The 15,962-nt window shown below is 44.9% G+C and overlaps 1 protein-coding gene across 1 annotated transcript in view; it reads right to left on the reverse strand.

The window, feature by feature from the left end:
- The window catches only part of RABEP1 (rabaptin, RAB GTPase binding effector protein 1), a 148,592-nt gene that overhangs the window by 114,393 nt on the left and 18,237 nt on the right, over nt 1-15,962 (reverse strand). The window contains exon 2 of the mRNA XM_019511438.1: nt 5,604-5,732. Within this exon, the coding sequence (XP_019366983.1) occupies nt 5,604-5,732 (129 nt within the window). The remainder of the gene's footprint in view (nt 1-5,603; nt 5,733-15,962) is intronic.

Raw genomic sequence — 15,962 nt, forward strand, 5'->3', positions numbered from 1 at the left:
CACTCAGAGGGTGGTGGTGGATGGGTCATACTCGACCTGGGGGGGTGGAATGTGGGGGTGTGGTTGAGGTGTAGGGTGTGTGGGACTGCTGTGTGTGGGGGGTATGGTGTGAGTGGGGTGTGTTTGGGGTGTATATGTGGATGTGTGTGAGGTCTGGTTGGGGTGTGTGGGATGTGTGGGGGTGTGGGTGCATGTGGGGAGGTGTAGGTGTGTGTGGCTATGTGCGTGTGTGTGTGTGGTGGGGGTCAGAGTGTGGGTGTATGTGTGTGGGATGTGTATGGTGGGGTGTGTGGGACAGTGTTGGATGTGTGTGTGGGTATGGGGGGGTGCATGTGTGGGCTGTGGGTGGACTGGGTGTGCACGTGGGGGGCTTCTCCCATGCCTGCTCTTTGAGATGTGGCTGAGCCCAGCCCCTCTGCAGGCAGGGAGAGGGAGAAGGGGATTGGCGCTGCCTGCCTGGTTCACAGTGTGCTGCAAAAGGGCAGGAAAGCAGCTGACACTGGCTGGCAGCAACAGAAGCCCCTGCAAGAGGGGAGGTGGGGCAGGGAGCCACACTTGGCATCACCAGCTCTCTTAGTCTCGGTCCCACACCTGCCCAGTGGGGCTGCAGCTGAGCCTGTGCTGGCTCTTGCTCCTGTTGCTTGTCTCTCACATGCCTGCCCAGCAGGGCTGCACTGAAGTGCACAGTGTTCCTGCTGCTGTTCCCTACCTCCTGTCTGTCCCTGCCTGCCCATCAGGGCTTTGTGAGCAGCTAAGCTTCTGCAAGCACCCCTTTGCCCTCCACCCGCCTCCATCCACACATGCTCTCCTACCCAGCATGAGCAGGACCAGAGAGTGAGCTGCAGGCAGAGCCCAGCCTGCTCCCCTCAACACTGCAGCTTCTCCCTACTTGCTGCCCGGAGCACTGCAGCAGGGACAGGAAGAGGAGTTGCTGGAGGCTGGGGGAGCCCAGCAGTTTCCCTGGGCAGTGGAATCAGCAGTAGCCCTGCTCAGAAGCTTGGCCTGCTGGCAGGGGAGGCTGAGAGCACAGCACGCTCTGCCCCAGGCAGGACTCAGCCACAGGCAGAGCGCAGCAGGGGCAGCCACAGATGGGGTGGATACAATTAACTGGTGGGTGCCTGCCTGTGGGCTGAATCCAATCAGCTGATGGGCCAGATCTGGTTCACGGGCTGTATTTTGCCCACCCCAACCTAAACCAAGAGCTATGGCGACGTATCAATTACACCATTTATCTAAATGAAAGATTTACTCCCAAGAAGAAGAATTAATCAGCATTGACTGTTTCACCGTTGATCATTTTAGCAGAAACCTCCAGCTAGTGTATGTATCCTATAATGCCTGACAGCCTTTCCTTTTTTGCCCCAGTGCCAAAAATGTTCAAGCTATCCACCTGCTCAAACTGACATCTGAATAGTCCAATATAGATTTCTGTCCTGTTAACTTTTCAGTATGATGCAGCTGCTGGATTGCTATAAATGTGAGCAAAATAAAGGGATTAGCATATTTATCTTATTTAATTCATTATTAACCTCTATATTTGATCTACAGAAAGGAGGTGCAAAACTTGTTCTGCTACTAAGTGCCACAGAATCCAAAAACTTTACAAAAACTAAGACACATTCTGTATACAGAGTCCAAGGCCTTTGGCTGTTACACTCTATAGGAAAAAAAAGGACAAAAGAGTAGCTATTTACAACTTTAATTTCAATACCTAGTTTTAGATTTATGCATCTATTATCATTCTTTATTGTCTTGCCATTTCCATGTTTTTCAATCCTGTTTTTCTCTTTAGCACTAATTAATCTTTATTTAATTAAAAAAATCTAGAAGACTAATAATTCCTGAACTTTCATGTTTCATGAAATTGCATCATAGAGCTAGTTAAACTACACAAAGATGTGTCAAAACTATTTTCAGTATGCTTAATTTAAATGTATATGAATTCATATTCCTTAAAAAAGACATTTAAAAGGATACTGCAATAATGTCAAACTAATAAGGCATACACTATGCAGCGTTCGGTCTAACTTTCTACTGAATACTACAACCTTAAAGAAGAAAGGTCTGCAACATATTAAATGCTTTTTTGCAGCCAGTGTAGAAAGGAACATAGCCTATAGAACATCATTCTGCCGAGTCATGGTCTACACTATGTGGGTGCGTCTACATGTGCAATTAAATGTGAAGCAATAAACTCTGGAGCAGTTTGAGCTGGAGTAAACTACTCTTGGGCACAGAGTCTACACATATGTTTGACACAGCAGCAATTTGAGCAAGCCCAGGTTGGCAGGTAGCACGGGGGTTGGCCTCAGGCTCCAAGTGGCGATGTCAGGCAGTGGAAGGGCTGGCTAAGGCATGAGGGTCCTGAAAGCATGGAGCTGTGAGGCTAGGTGGCAGGCAGAAGTCTGGCCCCCAACGGGCTGGGCTGACCGGGCAGAATTTATGCCTGCAGTCAGTGTCTACACGTGCATTTAAATCGTAGTAAATTACCCCAGCAGAAGATAGTACTGTCGCCAACTATCTTACTGCGGTGTTAATTAGTTTACTGTGGCCTAATACTGCTGCACGCGTAAGTGATGATGCTTTACTCAGCAGCTAATTAGTCTACTCAACAGTTAAGCGCATGTGTAGAGGCAGCCTGTTTGCAGTAAAATTTTTAACACCAGCCAGCTATATGCTGCACCTCTCCATGGTGACAGCAAAATCATGTAAATTAGAAGGCAGCATGTCCAAACAACCAAATCTTCTCTGACACTGAGCTTTAATCTCCATTTTTCTCCCACTCCAGAGCTACAACACAGCCACAAACTTAACGTGATGATTCAATTAGCGAAATGGAAACCAACAAGAAGCCAAACCTGGTAAGAAGTATAGTCTTGAGGTCACAGCATAGGACAGGGAGCTAAGAGATGCATTCTATTTCTGGCTCCAGTACACACTTCTCTCATTGGCTTAATTTCCTCATTTATAAAATGGCAATAAAAATACCCAACACTTGCAAAATGCCTCTACCACAGACAGTTAAAGCCTATAAGAAAGCTGTAAGATCTTTTGTCATTTGTATTCTGACAGTACCCAAATGACCCAATCTAGGTCAAGACTCATTAACCTAAAGTCTAGACATATGTAGAAATGGACTTGCCATGCAAGGATCCTCAAGACAAATGCTTTGAAATAGCAAAGTTATCTATCCAGATTAGGTTTTTCTCTGCCCCCCTTCCTTCCCCTTCCTGGTATTTATGCAGCCACAGAAAATATCCATTTCTAGTCATTTTAGTTTGGGAAAGGGTGGAGCTATTGCTGACCCTTCTCCAGCAGTGTCCAATATTTACATTTTCATGTCTCTTGATCCAACTCCTTAAAAAACCCACAGAATTAGCCACTCCTGAAAGTCTTATCGGTATACTTCTGATCCTATGAGCACATAAAAAGCTGCACTTCTGCAGCAACATTTTCTGGCTTCATTTGCCTATTTTAAGGACAAGAAGACTGTCTAAATTAAAAAATAAAATCAATTTTGCTCTTAAAATAGAAACCAAATGCTTTTCTCCAGTCTTCAGTTATGAGCTAGTTGAGTCCAGATTGTTTTTAAAGAGCATTATTACATTAAATTTGATGGCTAAGGGTAATGTTAACTACTAAGTTTAGCTGCTTACATTTCACTTCAGATTGAGCATTCATTCAACATGTAAAACGCTACTGAATACCATGTAATAACATGATACCAAGCTACTGATTACCAGGCATCCAGGTTTTACATTTGCCATGGAAAATCGTGGTAAAAAATGGCTATTCTGATTTTAAGGAGAAGAGTGCAGGAAATAAGTTTCCCCTTGCAGGCTGGCAGAGTTCCAGCCTGTCAGGGGCTGTGGGGAGCAGGAGAAGAGAGATCAGCAGGGGCACCATGTGCAGGTGCCCATGGTGTGCATACATATGCACATGGCTGCCAGGCAGCCTGGAAAGCAGCTCCTGCAGACAAGTTGTGGAGGAGGTGGGGGGGGTGGAATTGAGGCCCTCATAGTGAAGGTGGAAGGTAGCTGGGAAGGACTAGGACTGTTGCACACCTGGGGTGGTGCGTGGGGCTTGGGGCCCAGGGCTGGAAAGCACAGCTGCAGGACCTGTGTGGGGGGTGGGACGGAGCCCTGGGCAGCTTGTCTGGGGGGCAGGCTGGCTCCCCACCATTGCAAGCACTTCTGGGAGGGGTATGGGTGACCACATGCCCAGGGAGCTGTGGGTGGGGAATGAGGGGCACACCAGCGGGGTGGGGGCTGTGGTTGGGAAGTAAGGGGCAATGGCATGGGCAGGGCACCAGCATATCAGGGTTGCTCAGCACCACGAAGCAGGTCATAAATTATTGGGTATTATCTCCTTTCTCCTAGCTGCTGCTTTTACTGCAATTAAGATTGCAAGCAGCAAAGCAGTGGTGATGCATAGGGGGTGCATGGGGGTATACGTACACCCCCAAGAGCACTGAAGCACCCCGACAGGCCGCACTCCCCACTTAGGCGACAGGCGGGGGGGCAGGCAGGAGCGCCGGTGCCCTGCAAACACCAGCTGGGAAGTGGAAAGCGCCGCTGCAGCCACTTCCTGGTTGGCGCGGCCAGCTGCGGGGGGGACATGCCTCTCCACCCCAGTCGCTGGCTGGTCACTGAAGGGGCATGTGCCCCCCTAAGGTGGCACCAGTCACCCATGCAGCAAAGAAAAACCTAGATCAGCAATTCTCAACCAAGATGTCAGGTCACCTGCCTGGAGGATCCCCCATCCTCACTGCAAAAGGGCAATCACTGTAATCTATACATTAGTTTTTCAAATTGGGTGCCAGTTAATTCACAAAAGTTATAGAGGTGTGCCTTGAGTGGCCTGGATGTTTGTAAAAATGCTTGGACACATAGAACTGTTTCCATTAACACTTATTGCTGCATTAAAAAGGGGAGCAGTGCTGAAGACCTAACCTGTTAGCAGAAATTTAAGATTAATCAAATATTTTCCTAACATTAAGCTACCATAGGAAGAATAGCTGTAGTTATCACTAGGGCACAGATGTCTTGCAGATACTATCACAACATCATCCATGTGATAAAAAATGAAAAGAAATTGAAGATCACTATTATCTTATTCTAAGCAATGAATAGGACAGTTTGGAATGTTATGCGCTTTTCAACTGCTTTGACAGCCATCAGAATGGCTGTTTTCCACCTTACGATCTCTCTCAGATTTCTACAGAAAGAATGGTTTGAAGATTAAATTACGTATGATTCTCAATAGGTTTACCAAGAAGAATGGTTAATAAGGTCTGAAATGCTAATTAGGTCAATAAACAGTGGTTAGGATTCTCTCCTTTCCCTTCTGCTCACTTTCTTATTTATACCTGCCACTAAAACGCTGGCAGGAAAATGCGTTCTCTTTCTCGGCTAATAAGAACCAACAGACCCATTTCACTAATCTGGCTGAACAGCCAACAATATCATTGTCAATATAAAAAGTGTGTTCCTTTAAAACCTTATTTCCCTATCACCAGATAAAAGAGAAAAGAAGGTTGGTTATTAGAGACTTAAAGTTTAATTAATAAATCTTTAAAATAATTCAGAGAACTCAGAACTTACCTTCTTTAGCCAAGTATAACTCTTTAAATTTTGCCCTCTTTTGATTAAATTCTTGCTCAAGTTGCTGCTTTGTGCGCAGAAATTCAGCATTGACTTTTTCCAATTCTGCTACCCGTTGCAGAAGAGCAACTAAGACAAAAAAAAAAACCCCAAGAGATAAGGTACATCACTTACAGGTAAGGGTCCCATGCTACAACTTTATAAAACATTAACTCAAATCCTTATTTTCCCTCATTAGTTCAGGTGTGTTCCAATGACAAGTCAGGATGACTGGTTGAGGTTTCTTTACAAAAAACAAACTTTATATTGAATTCCACTTGGAGACAAGGGAACAAGTAAAAAAAGCGTTAACTGTTATACTACCAAGTGTTTCATTCTACTAAGTTAGGAATATTCTGTGCACAGACAGAATAAAAATGCAAGCCACACATACCTCTCTGCAAGCAAAACAGTACCAACTAGTGTACTGGAAGCTTTCCTACCTCACATTTTATATCCTTCTTTAAGAATTTAAGTACAGAACGGACACAAAGCATAAAAGCTTGGGAGGGGAGAAGGGGAGGAATACATCACATGCTACAAGTCCATCAAACAAACAAAAAAGTTGATTTAAGAGTACACCCCCAATTCTGCAAAACCATTTTATGAATGTTACAATATGTAAACTACATTACAATTTTATCATGTAAAAAAGCTAAGAGACTGCTTTACAATAACAAGTTTTGTTTTAGTTTTTTGGGGTTTTTTTGTTTTTTGTTTTTTTTTTTTGAAGAGGCTAGGTAGATCAATACTTTACCATGTGTATAAAAACTGCCTAAATACAAACATTTTTTGACACTTATTTTTGGTGTGAAGTAATAACTTATGCCAAAAGATGCACTAACTTCTGCAATATCATGTATTTTTGGGTATCCAAGAGATGCAATTATGACAGAATGCTACCATGTAGTCTCACTTACGTAAGCATTAGGTTACCTAAACCAAGTGAGGATATGCACAAAAGGATTCTTTAGAAGCAAAACTATATTTTGCAGTTTGCTGTTATAAAGTAATAGTTAAAAATAATTACTGGAAAAGAATCTCTCACCTATGCCTCTTAATTCCTCTCTTATCTATAATACATTTAAGATATTCTTGTGTAAAGAACTGAGAAACTGAATTTTGTGCACGCACACCTTCATGCAGGCAGAAAGGCATTACAGGGACTGTTTCTAGTAGGGATGTGTGAAGTAGGCCCTATTCAATTCGGATTTGGCTCGAATCGGGGACAGTGATTCAATTCATTGATTCAGATCACTGCCCCCGATTTGATTTGGCCAAATCGGGATCTGAAGATTCGATGCTGATTTGGAGAATCAGTGATTCAGACACAGACACAGCTTTACATGTTTTTTCTACATATCTCAAGGTACCAGCGCGGCTTGTGAATGCTGCGATGCTCGGGTAGATGGAGCATCCCACAGGAGTGCGGGGTGGGGGGCACATGCTCAGCGGCAAACCTGGAAGTGGACCGGAAGTATCTCCAGTTCACTTCTGGGTCCAACGGACAGCGTGCTGGGGGACCTCACCATGCCCCCCCCAGCTTGGCAATTGGCTGCGAGGGGATCCCAGGTGCCCCCCCAGACCCAGGAGGCACCAGTCGCTGAGCCAGGGGGGCATGGGGGGGGGGCCTCTGTGCACTTCCCGGCAAACCCGGAAGTGGACCGGAACTGCTTCCGGTCCACTTCCAGGGTCTGCTGCCGAGCACGTTGGGGAGCCCCCTGCACTTCTGCGAGACACTCCATGTGCCCCAGCATCGCAACACTCATGAGCCGCCTGGTACTTAGAGGTATGTAGAAAAAACACTTAAAGCTGTGCCTATGTCTGAATCACCAAATCATTCTGAATCTCTCCGAATTGATTTGGAGCGTTCCAATTCAATTCAGAGAGATTAAAAGGGTCCTCTGATTCGATCTGGATTTGGAGATTCAGCCACCAAAATCGAGCCAAATCAAATCATGGACCAAAGCTTTGCACAGCCCTAGTTTCTACCATTCTCACATGAACATAGTGGATGTGTCTATATGTGCCCCCAACTGTGCATTTGTTACTGTGCAGTCCTTTAGTATTTGCTTTAGCAAGTACTAAAGGACTACACAGTAACTGCCATTACTGCACCTGGCAGTGCCCAGGTCATTTCCAACCCTACTCAGCAGTAGCAATGAGCCACCGCTCAGCATCACGGTTCGCGCCTGCCAATGCTACATTGCCACAGAAATGAGCTACGTTTCCATACCTCATCACTATGGCAACACAGCATCTCATGTAGACACGCCGAGTGTAATACAAGAAGCACAAGTTTAATCCTGTGGAGGAATAGTTTTCCTTCCCGGTTAAGGATGATCAGGGCTCAGCAATTTACAGCCCACGGGCCGGATCCAGCCCACCTACCTTTTTTTAGTTGGCCTGCCAGGCTCTGCAATCCAGCATACTGCAAGAAACATCCCAAAGCACAGAGAGAGGAGGAGATGGAGATGAGGAGGCGGCATGGTTTGTTCTGTATCACGCACTGGGCAGCATGTCTCTAACCAGCCCAGTGTATGATGCAAAACAATTTTGGGACACATGGTGGAACCACAACTGCTGAATGGCCCATTCTGCACCGTGTGCCAGATGGTCAGGGATATGCTGGCACCTCTGGCTCAGTCACTAGTGCTGCAGCTACTGCCCAGCACACAGCACAGAACGGACCATGCAGCTGCAGCTCCTCCAAGTGTCCCCAAGCCATTCTGCACCATGGACTGGTTGGGGACATGCTGGGGCTTCTCTCCCAGTCTCTGCAGCTGCTACCCGCACATGGTACAGAATGGACATGCAGCCACAGCACTTCTTTCACACATCCAGAAGCAAACTGTGCTTCAGGATGTCCCCAGAAGTCTGACAGGTCCTGGAGATTCAAGGGCCACATTCTGGGCAGCAGCCTGAGACTGGAACAGAGCTCCAGCATGTTCCTGACAGACAGGAACTGGCAGAGCAGTCAGGTAACAATGTGTATGGGGCAGTGCTTGCTAGATTGCAGCAGGTAAACCTTTTGCTGGGGTTTGCAGCGTGGGGAGTGGGACCTGCCTTCAATTGGCATGTGAGCAAGGGCTGCCCTCCTCCCAACTCCCTCTGGATGTGCAGGGCCAGGAATCTCACCCTAGGAAAGTGATTTTCAACCAGGGTGCCACAGCACCCTGGGGTAACTTGAGATTCTTTCAAGGGTGACGCAGGTTGCCACACAATATTAGCACTGTTAGGCGTGCAAACAGGGTTCACGAGATGAACCCAGAGATCTCCAACAGGAATCCACAGTATTAAAAATAACCAAGACAAAACAAAAATAAAAAACAGCCTCCCACTCACTAAAACACCACACATTCTGACCTGTTGTGGTCTTTCCAAGTACTCTGAAAAACTGATCTATTATTTTCCTGTAGTCAAAAAAAATGAATGAAAACTAACAGAGGACATTTTCCTTGAGTCAAACAAGGTTGAGAACCACTGCCCTAGGGCTTGCGGTGAGTCAAGGTTTCCTGTGGTGGGTGCTGTGCAAGTCTCCCACTTCTGAGAAATTGCAAGGAGTTGGGGCAAGTCCAGTAGTTCTTGTACATGTGCTTTGCGAAGGAGCCACCTGCTGTCACACTGCTGTTGAAGATCAATTATATTAAACTCTGGTCCTCCTCATGACTGAGCCTTTGTTAATTCAGCCTTCCACTACTGAAGGCTGTTGAGCTCTACTCCAGATCGTTGATCCTCAATGAAGGTGCCATGGCTCCTACATTAATCACAAGAGAAACTCAAGATTTCAAAGAAGAATCCACAGGATCCACATCCTGACCTGCTGTGATCTTTTCAAGTTCTCTGCAGCAGAACAATTGCTTTGTTGTTTTTCTATAACCAAAAATGTGAGTGAAAGCAAGGAGCTGGTATTTTCTGAGTTGTGCCTTAAGTCCAAGAGAGTGGACAACTACTGCTCTAGGTGATGGAAATTGGGGGAACAGATACTGATAGCTGAAGCTGGTGAAGAACTAAATTAAAATAATGTAAATATCCACACAGACTGAAAAGGACATGCAAGGCCATCTCCAAGAAAGAATTGGAATTAAAACCTTGATCACTTCTTCAGCATTTAGTCTTTGATTGTGGCACACATCCACAGGGGGAAGATACTGGAATGACCTTCAGGGAAGGTCAGCTGCAAAATAAACAGAAGTAACTCTCGAGGAATAAGCAGTTGCAGACCAAGCAGATATTTAATCACCATACTCTCCTTGCTCCATGACAGTATGCAAGCAGTGGTTCTCAGTAAAGGATCTATCCTAACAAACAGTCCCCAGTTCTGGTAATCCAGGCCCTGGTCAGACTCTGGAGAACACCAGGTACAGGCATACCTCAGAGATATTGCGGGTTCGGTTCCAGACCACCGCAATAAAGCAGATATCGCAATAAAGCGAGTCACACAAATTTTTTGGTTTTCCAGTGCATATAAAAGTTATGTTTACACTATACTGTAGTCTATTAAGTGTGCAATAGCATTATGTCTAAAAAACAATGTACATACCTTAATTAAAAAATACTTTATTGCTAAAAAATGCTAACCATCATCTGAGCCTTCAGCGAGTCGTTATCTTTTTGCTGGTGGAGGGTCTTGCCTCGATGTTGATGGCTGCCGACTGATCAGGGTGGTGGTTGCTGAAGGTTGGGGTGGCTGTGGCAATTTCTTAAAATAAGACAACAATGAAGGTCGCCACAAACCTTCAATTTGTAAAAAACGCAGTATCTGCGAAGCGCAATAAAGCGAAGCGCAATAAAACGAGGTATGCCTGTATTTCCTGTACCTCAGAAGCCATCTCTTGCAGAACGCTGACATTGATGAAGAAATCCAACAGTGTCTCAAATGTGCAAGTGCAGCCTTTGGCTATATGAAGAAACGGGTGTTCAAAGATCATGACATCAGATCCAAAACCAAGCTCACGGTTTATCAAGCAGTCATAATCCCCACCTTGCTGTATGTAGCTGAGACATGGACAATGTACAGGAGACATCTAAAGTTGTTGGAGAAGTACCATCAATGCTGCCTGTGGAAGATCCTCCAAATCCAATGGGAAGATAGATGCACCAACATTAGCATCCTCCTAACACCATGAATATCGAGGCAATGATCAGCCAACATCAACTTTGTTAGGCCAGCCATGTCATCCAGATGTTCAACCCCAGACTCCCGAAGCAAGTTTTATTCTCCCAGGTCAGCCCAGGCATACACTCAAGAGAAGGGCAAAGAAAGCACTTCAGGGACGTCCTCAAGGCCAACTTAAAAAAAAATGTAACATCAATGTCAGCTTGTAGAAGACTACTGCCCAGGAGCACCCCAAGTGGAGGAAGAGTCTGCTGCAGGGATCTTAGTACTTTGAAACCTCATGACAACAACAGAAGATGGAAGAGAAGGAGTGGCAGAAGCAGCATATCTTAGACCAAATCAAGGACCCAGCACCACCTCCCCACGTGGAAACACATGTCCAAGCTGCAGTAGAGTCTGTTGATCCCAGATAGGCCTCATCAGCCATCTTTGGACACACAGATAAGACAATCTTAGAAGACAATCATCCTTGACTGTGAAGGACTGCTACAGAAGGGGTCTCTGCAGCATTTCTTTCCTCCTACTGCTTTGACTAGGGAGCTAAATCTTGTTTTTTAAAAAAATGTTAGTTTAACCTCCTCTAATTATATTGGTTAAATGATTAACCAATAACACTGCAGCCTGGACACAGCTGCTGCTGGGAGCTGCTTTTGAGGGGGAGGTGCAGGAAGGTGGTGGTGACAAGTCCAGCCAGATAACACAGCCAGGTGAAGCCCTGCACTGGGAGGGAGGGAACACCTATGAACAAGCAGCTAACTGCTTAATTGATGAGTCATCAGGCTACCTGCTGTTTCTCTCAAACTATGGGTATTAGTCCCCTCACCCCTCCCCTCCTCCTTGTTCCTCCCTCCTGCCTGCCCTGCTGCCTCCTGGTTGCTGCTGGGGCAAGTGTGGCTTCCTTTCCCCCCTTCCCTGCCAGACTGCACAGGCCCCAAGCTAAATGATAACTGCTAAGCTAACTGGTTATCACTGCACTAGCTCTGACAGTTAAAGACATCTACTCCATCAGATACTAAAACTACTAAAGGGGAGGGAGAGACATAATAAAAAAGACAAAATTTTAATCATTTGAAAAATACAGGAAACTGATAAAGTTTATTTTCTAAAACATACGTGTCTATTATGATACAAACAAAAAATTAAGTTAGCAAAAGGATGGTTTCCTTTCTGGGGGCATCGTCTGCACCCATAAATTTGAGTACCTTTAACATTTATGGTAATTGACTGCAGTTTGAAGCATTCTACGTCAGACCTAATCTAAACCATGTGAAAGGCTCTCACTGGCATTATTACAGGGTTTTAGATCAGGCCCTTGGCGCGCACAGATAAATTAGAGGTTAAAGTTCTGAAGGTGCAAACTGTACCTGGTCCTTAACCCAGCTGAAAATATACTTTGAAATTTATTGTGGCAGAATACAAACAGAACACAGACCTAAAGAAAAATCTGCGTGTTCCTGGTACTCATATATTTTCTGAACAAATTTAGGTCTTAAGCCAATCATGCTATGCTCCCATTTCCACAGACAGAAACACGATCGTCCATGTATAATGACACAGCTGAAATACTGGGTACACAGTAAACACAGGCTGATGGACTGGTAGCACTCGTGGAATTCCGCCTGACTGAAACAGGATCTCCCATTACAAAACAGGAGATGAGAACAAGACACAGAACATACTATTTTATAATAGCATTGGCCCTAAAGCCCTGGGAGGCAGCAGAACACACAGCACTGTGAATCACAGGTGAGAATGGGAAAGTCTCAGTGACCAAAAAAGGGGGAATTTAGTTGGCCGTTAAAATAGTAGGTCAGAATTTAAATGAAACGCGACATGGACAAACTGAAAGACAAGAAATAAGAAGAGGACTTTGGTCAGTAGCTCATTAGTAAACAAGGTCAATTCTAAAGTGTGCATGTCAAATAAATATGTGCTACCAAAGAGATGGCTAGACACTTATTTGATATGGAATATACAGTTACTACTTTGTTTCTAATAATGTGATTCTGGACTCCATGAATCGAGTCCAACAAATAGGCAAAAGACCCGTACTTATACTGAAGAATGCCACACTCATTTCCTGATTTATCAATATTAAAGAGGAATAGTTAATTAAACCACAGCAAAAATATCATCTCAGGATCAGAGGATAAATTTAAGAGGAAGAGAAGAACAAAATAAAAAAAAGGTATGGAGGAATCTACTTGGTTAAGAAATTTTCTTGCTTTCTCACCAAACACATTTACGATACAGGCCGTTTAAACAAAGTGCAAACCTAAATAAAAATTCTCTTATGGACTGGTCACTCTAAAGCAGTTTCAAGATCACTTCCCACTTCAAGGGAATTACAATATTTCCTATGCCAAAGTGCTTAATTATTGAAATATACAGCAAGCACTCCAAAATGCAAACAAAACTGATTATCAATAAGATTATTTTTGAGCCCTGAGTCTATTTATAAGTAAATGCCACAGAGCTTTCCACTTGATATTTTGGCGCTGAGTATGGTATCAGGAGTTCAGACCCATGCACGCCTAGCTGAACTCTGAAAACTGGATCAGAAATGACAGAAGGCAGGGCACGGTGGTGGCACCTTAGAGTGCAAAAAATGTTCAAAAAATGCATTTTTGCATTTTTGTTGTTCAAAAAAATGCATTTTTAGGAAACAGTTTATTTTCAGAGCATTTGAGAAAGTAGGCTGTTGCTACAAAAGCTTAAACATTTCTGAATGAGTTAGTCTCCAAGGTGCCACCCTATCTTGCCTTCTCAATAATGTGACTAACTACCTCTTCCCTACTTATGGATCAAAAACATAAATATTAAAGATCTACTGGAAACCAATAAAAGTATTTTTGTCTTTTAAGTAGATTAACTAATCCTTTCTTTTCCCATTATTTTTACTGTGCTATTGCAACATCAGCAAAAGAATGAAAATAGCTACCCATCTTCTCCAATGCACTGGTAGGCCATGACATCACACTGGATTGACAGCCACATCACCACTTATAAATTTTGTAGGCAAAATATTGTAATGCCAAATAAACTTTTCAAACCACCATCAGCCTTTTCCATGAGGTGCCAGCAGACAGCTTGAAAAAGATTGTATGAGGCATTTAATTGCATGACGCATTTTTAAATAAAGAAGTACAGGCTCCAAAATTTTATTTTTCCATACATTCTTAAACCTTACCTTAAAAAAAAAAAGACCTATTCCATAAGTATACCTGTAGAATAAAACACACTATGTTTTTTTAAATAAGAGTGTATGATTCAAGCAACCCCTGCTTTAATGAATCAGTATGGTCCCAAGCACAGTAACTTTCCAAAATTCAGTATTAATAGTCATAAGAACTGGGGGAAGAGAGGAAAGTGGAAATACTCTTAAGGCAAATTACTGGATTTTCCCACACTTACATAAAAGTCACAAGCATCAAGAACCTTAAATTGCTTGACCTGGACAAATAACTAAAGTTTACTGGTGCAACTATATTTTTCTTAGCATCATTTGAAGACAGAGACCTGTATAAGATTCTTCAGTTATTTCTGATTTTAGAATGGCAATTTATTTATAAGTAACATGTTCTTCTTTAATATAACTATTTCATTTCCTGAGGTCTTTGGTGCAATGATGTTAACTATGCTGGCGAGAAGTGGTCTCACTGGGGTCAGTGCTTGGTACAGTACTTTTCAACATCTTTATTAATGATTTGGATGTGGGGGTGAAGAGCTCACTGGCAAAGTTCACAGATGACACAGTTATGGGGAAGTGTAATCATGCTTAAAGATAGGCTACAGATATAAGTGGACCTAGACCGGCCGGCAAGTTGGGTGGATCAGAATGTAAGGAAGTGCAACATCAAGAAATATAAAGTGCTCCATCTTGGGACAAGCAAACTCCAACACACCTACAGGCTTGGCAGCACCAAAGTGACTAGCACCACGAATGAATGGGACCTGGGGTGTAATAACAGACCACAGTATGAATATGAGCAAGCAGTGCAATGCTATAGCCAGCAGGGCAAATAATACTCTGGCATGCATCAATCGATGCATTTCTAGCAAAACCAAGGAAGTGATTCTTCCGCTCTACTCAGCACTGGTGAGACCGCAGCTGGAGTGCTGCATCCAGTTCTGGGCACTACACTTTAACAAGGACATGGACAAGCTTAAGAGAGTCCGAAGAGCCACCTGTATAATTAGAGACTTTCATGGCAAGCCATACGAGGAAAGGCTGAGGGATCTGGGACCCTTCATTAAAAGAAGGCTGAGAGGGGACCTGGTAGCAGCTTACCGCTACACCAGGGGAGTACATCAAAGACTTGGTGAGCAACTGTTCACCAGGCCACCCAAGGGGAAAACTACGAGTAATGGCCACAAACTCCTGGAAGACTGATTCAGGCTCAACATCAGGAAAAAATTCTTCAAAGTCAAGGGGCGTGTCCAGATGAGCACGCATGCGCCTCTTGCTGTGTATCAGCCCCCTTTGAGACACTGCAAGAGGCACGTGCGGGAACAAAAAAAGTTCCCTGCACTGAAAATTTGCAGCAGGGGGCAAAATTAGACCCCTGGGGTCAAAAAATACCCCAGGGGAAAAAAGTGGGGCAGAACACGGCCCGGGACCATGCCCTGAGGCAACCGGGGGCTCAGTCCTCCACAGAGATGCTCTGGTAGCCAGCCAGAGAATCTCTATGGCTGGCCCTCACCCCAGAGCTGAAGCATGCTGCCTGCCCGTGTGGGGCAGGCAGCAGTGCAAGCTGCAGGGACCTAGACCCAGCTTTGTGCCAGGTAAGTAGGGGGCCGTGGGACTGGAAGGAGGAGGGGGACCCGCCTAGCCCCAGGCCCTGTTCATTCCCCCAACTCACCATACGTTCCCCTGCCCCCAGTTCGCTCTCCCACCCGGCCCCAGCCCTCCGCACTCACCAACCGTAGCAGCAGCAGAATCCCTGAATTTTCTTCAGTCTCCTGATCACTCCCCAGCTCGTCTCCAGCCTCCTGCTTGTTCTCCTGCTCATCTCCAGTCACCAGAGGCTGGAGATGAGCACAGGAACAAGCAGGGAACTGGAGATGAGCAGGAGAACGAGTACGGGCTGGAGACGAGCAGGGGGCTGGAGAAGCAGGGGGCAAGTTTGGAGGGGGCTGTAGCCCCTGAGGGGTGGGCTGGGACCCTGCAGGCAGGGCAGTCTATGTACCATGTGGGGGGG

This window comes from Gavialis gangeticus, unplaced genomic scaffold (genome assembly GCF_001723915.1).
Source record: "Gavialis gangeticus isolate Ggan-Ray unplaced genomic scaffold, GavGan_comp1, whole genome shotgun sequence".
NCBI lineage: Eukaryota > Metazoa > Chordata > Crocodylia > Gavialidae > Gavialis > Gavialis gangeticus.